Genomic DNA, 17412 nt, shown 5'->3' on the forward strand with positions numbered 1-17412 from the left:
AAAAGATTAATTATACAAATTATTATTATTTTCCCTTTAATTTTATGATGGATTAAGTATTTATTGTGCCAAAATTTAATTTGTCTACAATAAGTCAAAATACCATTTCACCATGCCTTATATTAAGATCTTAAGAATTTATTGTGCCAAATTCATTTGTTTGTCTACAATAAATCAAATTTTCAAAATATAAAACATGTATAAAATTAAATAGAAAATAATTTAATTTATAAAATTAAACATAGAATTTGATTAAATCATATTTATTTCTTAAGAGTTTCACCTTCCCCTAACTAATATTATTTAGTTAAGCATAATTAAAATAAAAAGAAGTAGTAAAATTGAATTACTTATAATTAAAAGAAATAAAAACAACTAAAATTGGAAATAAAACTAATTTTATTAATGAAAATAATTATACAAAATATTAAAAACACACACCTGGAAATCAAGATTACAAGGAGATGGAGAGAATTTGAGAAGAAGAGAGTTGTAGAGAGATGATTAAAACATAAAAATGAGGCTCTATTTATAGAAAAATAAATTCATAATCCAGTGCTTTGCGGTCCATTATAGGCTTCATGCATGTGCTCCTCACAACCCTTAGATCAAGATCCAATGGCTGGTCAAAGTTCAAAAGTCAACATCACACATGGCATCATTTGACTCGTCCGATTTACCCAAAGAACGGTTGAGATTTGGTGGGTTAATGGGTGGATCGGGTCGACCCGAATACAAAGATTCGGATCCTCCAACTTGCTTCACCAACCATTGCCACGTGGCACAATCATGGCCATTGAATCATGAACGGTTGAGATTTAGTCAAGATTGCCAGTTATCCCATGCACTCATATCTATTGTAAGCTCATTTCATCATCCAATCAATGCTCGATCAACAGGAAAAGTCAACTTTTTTTACACAAGCCCAATTTTAAGCCGATCTTGACTGATCTTAAGGTTTTCGGACCTCCGGAATCCAAATTTGACCTCCGTTTATTTGTTTGGAGCCTCGAAGTACGTGAAATTAATAATTTTCCTAATAAACACATAAAAATACACAAAATTAAATATATTTAAAACATAATTAATAATTCATAATATATTACATAAACACAAATATAAATTATAACATAAGCATAAAATAACATATTATCGCTTGATAATTAAACAATTTTTAATACTAATCAATAGTGATTCTTAATTGGAATATATATATGTGTGTGTGTTGTATTCAATAATTTTTTGCTATAATAAAGTTAGGAATAAACTAAAAGTTAAGGAAACACAGATTTTAATGCAATATATGTAGTGTATTAAAATTTATATATTTTTTATTTTTTAAGTTTTAATAAAACTAGGGATCCCTGATTAAATATATATGTGTGTGTGTGTGTGTCCAAAAGAAATAAGAAAATATAATGGAGGATTTTATTACAAGAGGAAGATTATTACAAGAAGAGAAAAATATATAAGATTCGATGATCAACACGCTATTAGAGAGTCATTTTTTTTAATACTGTTATATATGACTGTTAGTGATATTATATCAGATATTACAACTAATTTTTACAAATAGATTATACAACTAGGGTCTCCTCTTAGCATGTATTCTTCTAATTCTTTAAACATTTTCTAATATTCGACAGGTGTTCATTCCACTCACATTTTGTGAGAGAGAGAGAGACCATCTCTACTCAATTATTTGAGGTCTGCCCAAATTCTTTAAATATTCTCTAATATTTGAGGGATGTGTACTCCACTCACATTTCGTAAAGGAGAGAGACTATCATCACTCAATTATTTAATAATTAAAAAATGACTGAAACTAACTCCTATAATGTTTTTATAGAGACTTAAACATTTACTCTCAACATTTTGAGTGTAAGGCTCTCCTACTAGGCCAAATGTCTATTGATTACTAGAGAATCTTTTGTATAAGTACCAAGAGAATCTTCTTTTATAACACACATCAATACATCTTATTATTAAGAAATCTTACTTTATAACTTACCACTACTTTTTGTTTCATCACATAATTCATCCTTATCACTAAGTAATCTACTTTACAATTAACCACATTCTTTATGTTACATCATACTATTCACACAAATGACTTATTAGACACTATATGTGGCTTCAAACACTAATCACTTATTTTTCAGTAACTATTCACCTTCGCTTCTGCTAGTAGGGTCCACTATGACTTACGCTTAGCTTGTGCTGCTTCCCTCATCGTCCCATGCAGGGTTCTTGTTGTGCACAGAGTCTTCTTCCCACTCTGTAAATTTCTGATAAATATTTCTTCGTCTTTGATAGATGCTGGAGGAGGAGCATCTTGTAATGGTTGAGGAGGATATATATATATAGGCTTAAGTGAGTGAAATTCAATGCAAGGACCGAGGATGTTGTTCCTGATAATGTTTCTTCAAATAACTTTTGATATCAACACTGCATTATTTTTCACTCTAGCCATGGCCCATGGATACATGATTCTTTATTAGCTGCCGATTACAACCAAAAAAAAAAAAAAAATTCCCTGGAGTTAAATTATATAATGACAAAATATAAAAACTAAAAGTTTATGGGTTAATAAATTTGTAGAGATTATTTTAATAGATTTAATATGACTAAATTAAATAATTAAAAAGTTACTTATATAGATTATTGTAGATTTTTATTTTTTAAATTAAAATGTGAGTTTTCATAATTCTTAAAATTAAAGTTGAGATTTTATGGGTTTATGGGGCTGTTTTTATAAATTTAATAGGTGTTAATTAGTGATTCAAGTAATTTTTTCTGTATTTTTTAAATTATTTTCTCCAATTAGGACTTAAGCCCTTATTGGTCGTGAGGTCGATCTGCCTATATTTTTCACTATTTTATGTGTGCCACAAGTCACCCATCATCATTCGTCGACTAATCTATGCTCATACTAATTGGCATTGGGAAGGTGTGATTCTGTCTTATTTATATATTTGGGATTAAAATTAAGATCAATTCTGAACGGTCCTCATCCCATTTCGATTGTACAAAATATCTGAATGTCCCACTCAATTAACATTTTAAATTTCATTAACTTATTTAATAACATTTATCTTAAAATTTTTATATATTAAAAAATCAATGTTTCCATTTACAATTGGCATTAAAATGAATATGCCTAGTACAATTAGAAAACAAAAAATATTATATATTGATAATTGCATAGTAGGCCGTTAAAAATATTAAAAGAAAAGTCAGTGTTAAATATAATGTCAGCTAAATTAATTGGGAGGATATCATGAGATAAAATCTCAATCTTGTTCGTAATTACCTATTGAAATCAATTTCAATTTCTTTGCCATCAAAGTCTAACAATCCATTCATAAAAGACCCTAATAATTTATCACTATTTAGCATCTATTTAGTATTTCCTATCTAATAGTCATAAGAGTTTATTTAATTTCATAATTTTTTTTTAAAATTTTTGTCATTGATTTTTTTTTCATTAAAACTTCTGGGGTTTAAATAAGTTTATTTACCTCTATCAACAAAAACTCAAATTTTGAACTTTTTAAAATAAAGGTTAGAGTGTTTTTTTTTAAGTTCGATTGTCTAAAATATTTATTATTTATTTTACATTCTTATAAAATAACTATAAAAAATTAATTATTAAAATATATAATTTTGAATAAATTTTTTTTTGATAACTAATCAACTAAAATTTTTTGATAACACTCTGCTAATAAAAACTATATTTACTTATTTTAGATAAGCTCAATTAAGAAAGCGTTAATATCTATATATATATATATATATATATATATATATATATATATATATATAAAACTGAGACTTGAGGAGGTGATGTGACATCACCGTTTCTCATCTTTGTATATTCTCTATTATCTAATAAATAGAGAAATTTTTTTTTAGATTTGGCTTTTCATCTTCTCATAATTAATTTGATTATTATTACACAATAACAATTATGTAAAGATTTTAATGAGACATATTCTTTGTAATGAACATCCAAGGGAGAGTGTTATAAATTTATTAAAATAAATGTGGATGTCCATAACATATATCTCTTAGTCTCCTCACTATCTCTCATTATCAACCTTTAGCTTCCCTATAACTCCCACTATCTCACAAGGAATTATAATCCATAATTTTTTATTAATTTTATGGAGTGATTATATAACTATAAAAGGAGAGCTCATCTGTTGTTTTGTATACATGCAATTGGAATGAATAAAATCACTCTATAATATATTCTTTCATTTTATTTTTTATCTTATGTTGCTTTTTTATTTGTATTGTTAGCTAATAGTTTTTTTTAATTTTTTATAAGGTTGCCTCATCTTTAAAAAAAATCCATTCATATTTTTTATCAGTTTCATCAAGTGTAAAGTAAGAAACCGCATAAAGTGCGGTTCTATTTTATAGTTTATTAATAATGAAAAACATTCATTTGTAGGAAATTACAGTTATCTCCCTCGCTCATGTGTAATTAACCGTAAATCACAGTCCCACAAAATATTAGGGTTTTTGGAGGGTAGAATTTGTGAGTGACAGTCTTTCGAAGAGTGAAGTAAAGACAATGACTGAAGAAAAAGAGGAAGAAGAATTGAAGCCATGGGAACAGCACTCTCGAGTGATAAGCATACCTCGTTTCGATTACAACTCACCTTCTTCTCTTCTTCAACGCTCTCATTCAGGCTTCCTCCTCACCTGCACCATCAAGAGGGAGAAAAGTGCTACTAAAGAAGCCATCTCAATTCTTCACAAGGTTTAACTTTTTTTAAAAAAATTTATTTTCATTTGTTCTGCAACTAAATCAAGTCATTTGATGGAATAATGATTAGGTGGTTGCTATAGTTATCAAATACTTCAGTTGCTGCGAAGAAAATGTTCATTTTTGTAGGTTCCAATCAAAGAAAATGTTGGTCTTTGTTGCATTCATTTAACTGCTGGCAATTCTGTTCTAAAAAATAATTTGTATGTTCGACTTCTTCGATGAAAGTAGGTAAGCTAACAAGGATGAGTAGAATTGCATCAAAGCATTGTTCTTGTGAACTTTTCATCTAAAATATAGCTATTTAGACATGATTGGCCCATGGTCCTGTGAAATTAATGCAGTATGTTGGACACAACAACATTGAGAACTCTCAGTGTTTGGAAAGCTCTAATACAGCTGGAGACTCCAAGAGAAGGAAAGTATGCACAGATGATACAGGTGGAGAATGTGCCGATGGTGCAGAAATCAACAGTATTGAAGAAGATTCAGCTGGTAATTTCTCTTCAAGAACGCTAGAAATTTTAATCTTGTTTAGAAAACGGATTCTGAAATTTCACTCCTGTAATGTGTTTGTTCTGATGGTAGGGGGACTTCAGAAAAATGAGTGTCACTCCAGTGTGAAGACAGATACAAATACAGAAACAGATTTTGACATGTCTCTAGTAAAGCTGACAAGGAATGGTTTGCTCCTGCTTACCTTCCCAAGAGAACATTCTCCCAACACTATTAACATTGTATCAAACATCTTTCAATCTCTGGGCTCTGGGAGTCTGAAGTCACCTGTGTGAGTTGTTTTTACCTGTAAGATTTTAACATCTTTACTGTTCAAAGCCGTTACGAGGCATTGTTTTCAATATGGTTAATAGTTTTGTTTCTTAATACTATTCTGCTTATGTGCATATACACATATGTCTGTATGCCCTAACTTTAATACATACATACATACATATATGTGTGTGTGTGTGCCCACGCGTGCGCGTGTAATGTCAAGTTATATATATATACAATGTCTGTATGCCTTTTAGATATAATTTTATATATACCCAAATGCCTTCAGGTTGATATCCTGTATGGTTCTGTTGATTCATATTTTTTAACTGGAACTTGTTTCTCAATGTAACTGTTGTGTGTTATTGAAACCCTGTGTTGTATTTGCAGCATGTTGCAACAATGTTAATCATATTTTCTATGAAACCTGAGGAGGACCTTCATCTTCTTTATATTTGATGTAGCATGTTTTTGAGATCCATCCATGATCCATTACTCTATAGTCTTGGTACAAAATTTACAGGAAGCATCCTTGTTTGGGGATGAATTCATTTCTTTTTCCCTCAGACAAATGAAGCATCATCGAGCTGTTTATTCTTGTCCTATTGTAATTAGTTGTGGTTATGAATTCATTGAAGCTTTTAGCATTGATTTTAGCTTTATTCTTCACCTACCCTGTAAAGTTTTCTCTCTCTCACTTTTTCGTAATTATTATTTTGAATTATTTGTTTATTTTTCTCGAATTCAAGTTACCGCTTGATGTTCAGTCATCCAGAGTTTAATATGATGCATTCAACCGATTCCCCTTTTTTGTAAGTTTTATTGTCATACATATTTTAGAAGTTGTGGTCTTCTTGATGTGAATTTGGCCAATTCTTTCTGCTTTTGGTTTAAATTCTTTTAGTTCTAGCAACTATATTTATGCAATAATTTTCAAGTTACATCCTTGCTGAGGAATCTGTTAGTTATGGTTTGTGTACTGGAGATTAAGATGTTATAACATGCAGTGAAATGGCACTTCTTTTGTGCAGATGGTGTCATCGAATTTTTCCTATCCAAGCTACTTGTGTTTTGAAGGAGAAAGAACTTCAAGCAACTGTGTCAAAGCTTGTTCTACAGTTTGTGAATGATGAACAAAACAAACTTTCACGGCCAGTTAAGGTATCTGTTTATAATGTAATTATTGTATAGCTTAGCAGAAATTGTTTAAAAATACACTGAAACATTAAGCTTTTGAAGATTTAGAAACTCACTGCTTTTGTTGGGATATTCTGAGAAAAATATTACTTTGCTCTCTCCATTTGTGATAGTTGAATAAAGAATTCATTGATTTATATTGTAACTTATGAAGCAACCTTTTGAGTACATGACATGCAAATGTGATATGTAATAACTACACAAATTTAGCTGAAATTTGGGGCTATCCTACTTTCTACTTCTGTTTTCAAATTCTGAATTATATGGGCTTTAAGGATGTCAGATATTTACTTGTGTCTGTGGGTGGATGCATCCCTGTGTTTAATTTGTAAAATATTCGAAGTTATTTGGTGGATGTGATTGCTTAATTAACCATACCTGGCATTGTAGTTTGCAGTGGGATATAACAGAAGAGGATTCGAAGAGAAACAGAATAAGATTCCAAAAGATACGAAGGATTCTGATGTTTCAGCTTTATTGGATCGAAACAAATGCTTCACCATAGTGGCCGCTGCAGTAAAAGAAGTTGTATCAGATTCAGCTGTGGACCTGAAATCTCCGGAGGTAAAAACTAGAAAGGCCTTTACTAGCCCCTTATTCAAAGCTTTTGATACATTTTGCCTGTCCTTGCATCTTTTTCTGACTATTATAGTGACCAATTTTACAGCTTTCTGTTCTTGTTGAGTTGCTACCCATTTCTGGACTGCCCAGTGAGTCACTAGTAGTTGGTGTTTCCGTACTTCCACAGAAGCTTGTTACTACAAAGCCACGACTCAGCATTAGGGCTCTGGTTTCCGGTACCAATGCAAAGAATGGTTAGGAGTTGGAGTGGTACGATGTTGCAAAAACATTTTACTCCACTAAAAATCATGGGATTGACAATGGGAAACAGAGGTCCTCCCATCTAGTGTTCTTCACTTCCATCTCCTCCCGTCAAGTGTTCTTCACTTTCAACAAGAGTGCTGGTCTTGTTAGATGGTATCCACAACAGGAATAGAATCACTTGCTTTTGGAGTAGAGGATCTTGGTGAGTTAAGCTGAGACACTAAATATCAGCTGGTTTTGGACGGGTTGGCTAGGCCTTGACGAGTATTATACTTGGTTTAAGTCCTCTAGTTAGATCTGTTTATATTGCTTTGCCTTCACTGTTTATTATATCTAGTCTAGAAAAACATGAACAAGGCTATTGACTTGGCTGAAGTCAAGTGCCATTAGCAGTTTAGCACAAGTCTTCTCATGTACATGCCTCATGATGCTTCGTCTGTTGCCTTGTGTCTTGATAGTTGAAAGTCATTTTGTATGTTTTAATGGCATTTTGAACCAAGGATTCCAGTTGCTTAAATTTTCTGAAATATTATAATATCACATCGATTGATATATTTTGTAGATTAAGTTCAAACAATTATTAACTGTTGAGTAAACTTTTGAAGATAGATTAGTTCATGAACTTTTTATACGATATCTAAGCCAAATCATATATGAGTGGAGCTTGCACTATTTTTCTTACATAGTTTGTGGCGGATTTAATTTCAACTTATTTTTTATACAAGCCAATGAATTAGGAGACACTTACTATTTATGTATTATTTATTTACCTAAATGCTTATCAGATCAAAGACAACAAAATCAAATCAAATCGCAAATGTCCATGCCCTGCACTTCCAACTCAAAGAACTATAATCAATAGGATAATTCCCCCAACAAAATTGATTATTTCAACACAATGAAAAGTAAACCAATATTTGCATTGAGAATTAACACTTAAAAGGGTGAGAAATTCATGTATCTGATTAGATTTAGTATCTGAACGTAACCATCTTCCCATTTTTCATAGTTTCATTATCGTCCTCTTCTTGTTGGCAACTGCCACGAGCTTTTCCTCTCGTTTCATCTTATCCCTCGCTGCCTTCACATTCTTTCTGATGTCATTATGGATCTGTAAAAAAACCTGGCTGTCTAATGTCTTACGCATACAGTCACATTCTTCTTGCACTAATTGCTTACAAATCATCCGAACAGCAGCAGCTTGTGGATGAGGAACATTGGATGAATGCAATAACAAAAAATATACTTTTTAGAACTTTTTACGAGAAATAAATGTTTGGTCTGTGACTCATAAATAGTCTAGTTGGCTTCATCAGGAAGAAAGCTCCTAATGACTTCTCGCTATATTCTCTGCAAGCCTCGGATACAGCAGTAAAATACAAGGCTATAAGGCGATTTGATCTGTTATGAATAGACCGAAAATGAGGCCAAAAAATAAAAAATGAAGAAACAGAATAAAACAATCAATAAAAGATTGGGAGCAAAAAGACAATAGCTCAAACTAACAGTAAGATCACATCCAAGATAGCAAGACGCCAATAAGAAACAGACAGAAATTTTGTATTAATAGGAGAAGATGTCTTACTAGCTTCATCCATTGAAAGCAGATGAAGTGCACCTATCAGTTCCATCAGCAGCCATGAGTTTGCTTGCACATCTATTATATGAGGATAGCATCTGATGATTCCCCAAAGCAGAGCGAACTTGGACTCGTTTCAATAGATGATCCCATGAGCAACATCATTATCACCCTGATCCAAGAGCAGATAGATTCCTGCAAGAAGCCTCGAAACCTCGAGACTTGTCCTTCCGATGTTCCATCTAAGAAGTCACTGCACTGAGTTTCCATTTTCAGTTTGTCAAAGAAGGAAAACAACAAACAAATAACTTTGTCCGGAAAATTTTCTATCATATCATTCATTGCTCTGAAAAAACAATAACAAAAGTGAAAAAAAGAATGTACCAAACAACAAACAGAAACAAAAGATATGACGTGCCAATATTACCTTAAAATATTCACTCTAGTATAGACTATGCATGGGTACTTCTGAATTAGCTTTCCAAGAAACTTCAACAAACTGAAATCCATGAACATATAAGTTAAGTAGGCAGTGAAAAAAAATTACTGAAGCTAAAATGAGTGACTCATAAATAGAACTCCTCAATTTGAGGCATTACCTTGAGTTCTTCAACTCAAATGCTGGAGCCTATTTTAACGAACAGTTGGTGATAGTTTTCTTATCGTTTGCTGCATGAAGCCCATCCAGAATGAGTGGCATTAGTTGCAGAAGCTTATCAACAACTTAAGATAATTGTAGGAAGCACTTATGATTCCAAGAAACATAGAGGAAGCACTTATGATTCCCAAGTGGAGAGAAGCTGTTTATGAAGAAATGAGAGCATTACAAAAGAATGACACATGGCAACTTATGAACCATCCACTTGGAAAGAAACCAGATGGATGTAAACAGGTCTTTACGATCAAACACAAAGATGATGGCACGGTGGAAAGATAGAAGGCAAGACACTAAGGAGCTTGCTCTAATGAAACTACTCACTCAGACTTGGACAGGGACTCAGGCCCGGTCGCGCTTGAACCTGCTGGTGAGCTTATCAGAACTCTCTTCCTAGAAAGAGAACTATCTTGCCGATTCCCTAACCCCCTGAAAATGAGATTTTCCACGAATTCACCACTTTAGCAACCTTGTGAGGTGAGGATTCTCTCCCCCCCCCCCCCAACCCCGTCAACAAGTTATGGCAAAAGGTTACTTAGGATGCGGACAGAGACCTAAATTCCCATTAGATTTCTTCTATTCTTAAGCTTGCTTTGTTGCAACAAGATGATCAGTCCGAAAGTGCTGGAGAGAAGAGAAAATGTCTTCAATCGAAATTTCGTACCTCTATTGGATCCTTCCTATCTCCTACAAAAGGATTCACACAGACTTATGGAATCGACTACCAGGAAACATTTGCACCAGTAACATAGATGAACTGAATCAGTCTTTATTTCCCTGACAGCTAATCTAGACTTGTACTTAGAACACTGTAAGGTTTGCTGGTGAATCAAACTCAAACTCATCAGCGCTAAACGGTGGTGTTTTGGCAAATATAAGAGCACTTGAAACTCACGGGAAAAGCACGTGTGTGGTCACTTATGTTTGGAGCTTGAAACGACAGTTCAATTGTGTCGTTTAGAGAAGGTTTTTAAGTGATGCACGTGACGATCGTGTGAAGCAACTTGATTCAGTTCGTTAAGTTTGTTATGCTACATGTAATCAGGCTATTCGATCTGGTTTTAGCTGGGTGGCTGCTCTGTTAGCTTTAAGAACATACTGGGGTAATAGTTGAGAGCCTAGCGTGTGTAACCGTGTTAAGAGAGAGAGAGATCGGGGATGTGTGAGAAGAGTTCTCTAATATCTTGTAGACAATCTCTATAAACTTGGGATCCTCTATTGTTGAGTAATAAGAACTCTGCAAAAAGATTCTCCCGTAAATGTAGGTTGTGCCAATTGGTGCAACTAAACCACGTAATTGATTATTGTGTTGTCTGTGTTTGTTTCTTTTCTTTTCTGCTCTCTTAGCTCTTGTGTTACATTGATTCTTTTCTGGATTCATTATTCAATTCGTGCATCTTGGATAGTTCTTTATCAAAGGTCATGGGAAGTGATTTTGTCTTGTATACTAAAACAACATATTTAATCACTACAATTGGTATCAGAGCCTGGTATATTTTGATCAAGATCAAGAATGGCCACACCGAAGATAGATCTAGAAAAGTTCAATGGCAAGAATGACTTTAACATGTGGAAAATCAAGATGGAAGCCTTGCTTATCACTTAAGGTTTGGGAGATGGAATCAAACCTATTTCCAAGAAGGAGGGAAAATAAGTCTCATCTTTCAAGACTCAAGAGGAAGCATCAGAAATAGACAAGAAGGCCAGAAGTATTATAATCATCAGTCTTGGAGATGCTGTTATCGGAGAGGTGGCTAAAGAGAAGACAGTTGTTGGATTATGGGCTAAATTAGAAAGTATCTACATGACCAAGTCACTGGCAAATCGTCTCTACATAAAAAAGAGGATGTTCACTCTGAAAATGGTGGAAGGGTCATCACTGGATCATCATATAAATGAATTTAATAAGGTTTGTGATACTTTAGAATCTATTGATGAGGGTCTAAATGATGAAGGTAAAGCACTTCTTTTAATAAGCTCCTTACCAAAATCATATGAGCATTTTGTGGATGTCTTAATGTATGGAAGGGAAACTTTGACTCTTGATGAAGTTAAGGGTGCCCTTAACACTAGAGAGCTACAAGGAAAACAAGATGCTGTCGAAAATGGTGTTGGTGAATGTTTGATAGCAATGGGCAAAATTGATAAAAATGATGAAAAGAAAAAGAAACAAAGGAAGCAGAAGAACAAACAAAAAAGTTGGAAATGTTTTCAGTGTCACAAAGAAGGGCATCTTAAAAAAGATTGCCTAGAAAAGAAGTTTAAACCAAAAGACTCGAAAAATCATAGTAGAGATGCAGCCATAGTGGAAGAGGAAGGATATGAGTCAGCAGGTGTGTGTGTAGCAACTGATTGTAGCCAAAAACGTAAATAGATCTTGGACTCTGGATACACTTTTCATATGAGCCCTTTTAAAGATTACTTTACTGAATACCATGAATTTGATGGGGGTAGAGTAATGATGGGGAATAATGCCATGTGTAGAGTCATTGGAATTGGTACTGTTAAGCTTAGGTTACAGGATAAAACTCTATTGATGATTAAACATGTAAGATATGTGCCTGACCTTAAAAGGAACCTTATCTCCTTGGGAATGTTTGATCAAATGGGGTATATCATTAGGCTTGAATCTGGTGACCTAAGCATAATGAATGGCGCTAAAATTGTCTTAAAGGGGAATAGAAATAATAGAGTGTATGTCATAGATGGTGAGGTTATAGCTGGTGAATCAGGTTTCTCTGAAAGTATCAAAACTGATAACACCAGGTTACGACACCTTAGGCTGGGTCATATCAGTAAGAAATGGTTAAATGAGTTAGAAAAGCAGGGTGTATTAGGCAAGGATAAAATTGGAAGTCTAGGTTTTTGTGAAGACTGTGTGTTTGGCAAATCTTCAAGAGCAAACTTTAAGAGATCAAACTAAAAGTCAGAAAATGTCCTAGACTATATACACTCAGACCTCTGGGGACCAGCCCAAGAGTTATCTCTAGGGGGGAACAAATACTTTGTGTCTTTCATTAATGATATTTCAAGAAAGGTCTGGACTTATGCCCTGAAACATAAGGATCGGGTGTTTGAAAAATTTAAAGAATGGAAGAGTCTGGTTGAGAATCAAACTAGTAAGAAAGTTAAGAAGCTGAGGACAGACAATGGGTTGGAATTCTACAATCAACAGTTTGGGAGTTATTGTGCAAATGAGGGCATAATGAGGCATATGACAGTAAATTTTACACCCCAACAAAATGGATTAGTTGAGAGGATGAATAGCACACTTCTGGAGAAAGTAAGATGCATGTTTATTCAGTTCAGGCTTCCCAAGTCCCTGTGGGCAGAGGTACCGATGGCAGTAAATTATTTGGTAAATCTCAGTCCTTCCTCAGCACTGGACTTCAAGACACCTTTTGAAATGTGGCATGGTAAACCAACAAGCTATGAAGGCCTCAGAGCATTTGGTTGTTCAGTCTATGCTCATGTAAGACAGGGAAAGTTTGCACTAAGGGCATTGAAAGAAGTCTTTGTGGGTTATCCAGAAGGGGTGAAGGGTTACAAGATCTGGTGCACTGATTTAAAACCCCCAAAGTGTATAATCAGTAAGGATGTAATCTTCAATGAAGATGAGTTGGTAAGAAAAACTCAACCAGCTGAAGTTACTAACTTAAACCCAAAGCCTCCTGAGATGTTGGAATTTGAGATGGGGCAGTCTGATCAGAGGAACACAGAAGAAGCAACATGTTTTGAAGATGTTGAAGATGATTCAGGAAAAGCACAAGCACCTCAGCAACAAGTGGAGACAGAATTAAATCCTCCGGAATCAGATTATCAATTTACCTGAGATAGGAAGAAAAGGCAAATCAAACCAACAAAAAAGTTTGGTTATGCAGACCTAATTGCCTTTGCTCTAGCTACAGCACATGATATAGCTGATAAATAACCAAAGACCTTTAAAGAGGCATTACAGAGCTCAAATAAAAAGGAATGGTTGGCATCAATGGATGATGAAATTGCTTCCTTGTACAAAAATAAAACTTGGGAATTGGTTAAGAAGCCAGTGAATAGAAGAGTGGTTGGATGCAAATGGATCTACAAGGTTAAGGAATGTTTAACTCAGGCAGAACCAAGGAGGTTTAAAGCAAGACTTGTAGCAAAGGGTATACTTAGAGGAAATGAGTTGACTTTAAGGAGGTATTATCTCCAGTGGTTAGACATGCTTCAATAAGGGTGATCTTAACCTTAACAGCAGTTGAAGACATGGAGCTTGATCAACTCGATGTTAAGACTGCATTCTTGCATGGGAGGCTATAAGAAGAGATATTCATGAGTCAACCTGAGGGGTATGAAGACTCTAAGAAAAATGATTTATTAGTCTAAAAGGCTACACATATTGTAATTTTGATGATAACAAACATGTGTCTTAAGTAAATTGAAGAAATATTGTATTTCACATTTTCACTAGCTTTTGAAGGATAATATTTATGCAAGTAAATCAAGTGAAATCAAGCTCAAGATACTCAACGGACAACGGCGAAATCAAGAATAAAGTTTAAAGCTCAACGGACAAATTATTGTGATAAATTCTTGTAAAGTCGGTATGATTTAATTGATGCATGATTTAGCATTTGAGAAGCCCAAGAGATTAATTTAATTAATTACTTTTCATAAACTAAAAGGTTTTATTTTTATAAGATAAAATATTTTGTGGTTTTGAGTATTTTGGACTTAAATAGAAAGTTTTGCAATCTTTGTTTTTTTAATAAGTATTATCTTGAATTCCGGAGTTGGACCTTTTTGCAAATATGTGAAATTTTTTAGGCCATACTATAATTTGTGAACATTGTGGACTAAAGTGAAAAATTGTGAGAACTTTGAAAAATGTGTATTATGTTAAATTTTGAAAAAGGACCTCTTTGAGAAATAATAATATATTTGGGACCATAGCATAATTTCAAAAAGTGTTGGAGAGACAATTATTATTGGAAAATTCTGAAATTGGATCTATTTGTAAAGTTTTATGACGTTTTGGTCTATAGTAGAATTATAAAAAGTTTTGGGCTAAAGTGTAATTTTAGTGAACAATATTACTGTAGCAAAATTCAAAAATAAAAGTAATATCACTGTTACAAGCGGGTAGCCGGATAAATCAAGCGGCTAACCACTTGGGCGCTGGAATTTGGCTATAACGGTTAATTTTCAGGCTATAAGTATAAAAACGCAACTCCAACTTCATTTTAAGAAAAAAATGCAAGCAAAAATAAGATCATATAACATATATTGAGCTTCCAAAATGCAAATCATCATAGATTGAATCATTGGTGAGCGATTATTTGTATTCTAGAAATCGTACCTTGAAAATCCGAGTTGGCTTTTTCCGCTGAAGTGATTTAGGTTCCTAGATCACGATCCGCCACCACTACTCCTGTTAGATCACGATCCGTCACCACCACCCATGTTAGATCACTAACTGTCACCAATGATCTTCTAGGTTATGACTCAGGTTCGATCTGCACTTGACGTGTGAGCGCCTTTATCACTACCAAAGCAACTAGCACGAGAAAATTTTTCTCTCAACAATAGAGAGAAAAATCTTATTCTCCGATCTGTATAAAGTAGCTGCTTTCTTTTTCTTTAGAGAAAAATAAGCATTTTATATCATCCTTTAGTGAAAACCCTAGGCTCCAAATAATCAAAAAATAAAACCCACGTTATTTGCTTTTTCAATAGGGGACCCACCTTGTAAAATAACATAAGGCCCCTTACACAAAAGTTAATTAAATGGAGCCTCCCACTAAATGATATATTTAGGCTTGTGACCCAAATACTTAGTTATCTTACTTATTAGTCCAGTAGTGGTGCAATCAATTAAATGAGCTAACCCGGGGATCATTTGGGAACATACAATAGTGGCTACAATAATTAGGTCTGTAATTAAACTAGCCCAATTATTTAATTCCAAATCTACTCCACTAAAAGATTGGAACTGACTTTCATAATTGTATGCTCGAATAATAATTCGTCCCAAGCCACATTGATTTCTTTACTGCACAATCCTTTGTACCACATCGTTAATTAAATTGATATCTCAACTGTCCAATCAATTTAATAACATCTTATTCCTTGATACTTACTGGTTTTCTCTAATGATCATTTTCAACATACTAAATATGTTGACACACTCTGGCCAGGGAATTCTATGATCAAGTGCCGAAAACCCATCAAGAGATGTGTTGTACAAATTCTATATTGTTAATCTATAACTCCAATACTCATAAATGCTCCCACCAAGATACTGGGTAATCTAGACTATAAGTATGTGTCATGCCCATTGGTAACTCGCATGGAATAACAATTATAATCATGAAATCATAATTAACTCAAGATTAAGATTACAGTAAAATCAATACATATGAGATTTAATAAGTCTGACAGTTATTACAAAGTTAATTAAATCTCATATGTGATCCTGTTCAATGTAGTCATACTATATCAATAAATTCATACATGATTAAGACAAATCATTCAATGAATTTATTATAGTCTATACCTAAATAAAGTGCCCAACTTTATTTATCAACTGCGAACAAAATTTATTTAATCATAAGATAACTTGTATTTATGTTTTCTGTGAATCCATATGGTGATCACATAAATACATATAATATGATTAAATGGACTTTAATAAAAATATTAATGCAATTAAGATATTTGAATAAAATACCTCATTAATTTTATTAATCAGAAAAAAATGTTTATTACAATTAAATAAACATATATGCTTTTAAAGAGCATATTTTCCCAACAATCTCCCACTAGCTCTCAAAGCATATCTGGCATATTGCACATGCTCTAGGGCTCTAAGTGCAGGTTATAAAGGTTTCCCACTAATGGCCATTGTAATAAGATCTTCCATTTAGCATCTAATGCTATTTAGGGTACTGTCATAGAACCTTTCTACACTATTCCCTTATAAGATGATACTTCTGGTCAGTATGTTTTGTTTCTTGTGGTTCCTTAGATTGAGCTACTGCACCACCATTATCACAAAATAGTTTAAGGGGTGTAGTTACAACAGGTACCACCTCAAGATTTTGTAGGAACTTGCGGAGCCTATATAGCTTCTTTTGCAGCTTCAGATGTAGCCACATATTCAGCTTCAGTTGTGGAGTCTGTGATACAAGATTGTTTCACACTCATCCAACTAATAACTCCACTTCCTAATGTAAACACGTAGCCGGAAGTTGATTTTCTAAAATCTTTATCTGACAAAAAATCAGAATTAGTATAACCCACTAGAATGAGTTCATCACCGGAATACACAAGCATATAATTTTCAATTCTTTTCAGATACTTCATTATATGCTTGACTGCAGTCCAGTATTGAGGTCCAGGATTAAATTGATATCTGCTAACCATCATTACCGCAAAACAGATGTCTGGCCTAGTGCAAAGCATGGCATACATGAGACTTCCCACAACTTCTGCATAGGGAACTCGTCTCATTCTCTCTATCTCTTCAGATGTTTTAGGTGATTGATCCTTAGAGAATGTAATTCCATGTCTGAATAGTAATAAACCAGTCTTGGAATTTTTCATGCTAAATCTAGCCAATATCTT

General features: G+C 33.6%; 1 protein-coding gene across 1 annotated transcript; it reads left to right on the top strand.

Annotated features, from left to right (window-relative positions):
• Positions 1-4543: 4543 nt before the first annotated feature.
• LOC18033180 lies at positions 4544-8104 on the top strand. The gene is made up of 6 exons (XM_006420649.2): positions 4544-4771; positions 5122-5272; positions 5366-5564; positions 6580-6709; positions 7136-7309; positions 7413-8104. The coding sequence occupies exons 1-6, from the start codon at positions 4583-4585 to the stop codon at positions 7563-7565; spliced, it is 996 nt and encodes a 331-aa protein (XP_006420712.1). The 5' UTR covers positions 4544-4582; the 3' UTR covers positions 7566-8104.
• Positions 8105-17412: the final 9308 nt, after the last annotated feature.

Source organism: Citrus clementina, unplaced genomic scaffold, assembly GCF_000493195.1.
Source record: "Citrus clementina cultivar Clemenules unplaced genomic scaffold, Citrus_clementina_v1.0 scaffold_9, whole genome shotgun sequence".
Taxonomy (NCBI): domain Eukaryota; kingdom Viridiplantae; phylum Streptophyta; class Magnoliopsida; order Sapindales; family Rutaceae; genus Citrus; species Citrus x clementina.

Excerpts from the sequence above, each read along its gene's own strand:
- LOC18033180 (XM_006420649.2), top strand. The coding sequence starts at position 4,583 with ATGACTGAAGAAAAAGAGGAAGAAGAATTGAAGCCATGGGAACAGCAC. Across the intron at positions 6,710-7,135 it reads AACTTTCACGGCCAGTTAAG|TTTGCAGTGGGATATAACAG; the intron begins GTATCTGTTTAT and ends CTGGCATTGTAG. Across the intron at positions 7,310-7,412 it reads TGGACCTGAAATCTCCGGAG|CTTTCTGTTCTTGTTGAGTT; the intron begins GTAAAAACTAGA and ends CCAATTTTACAG.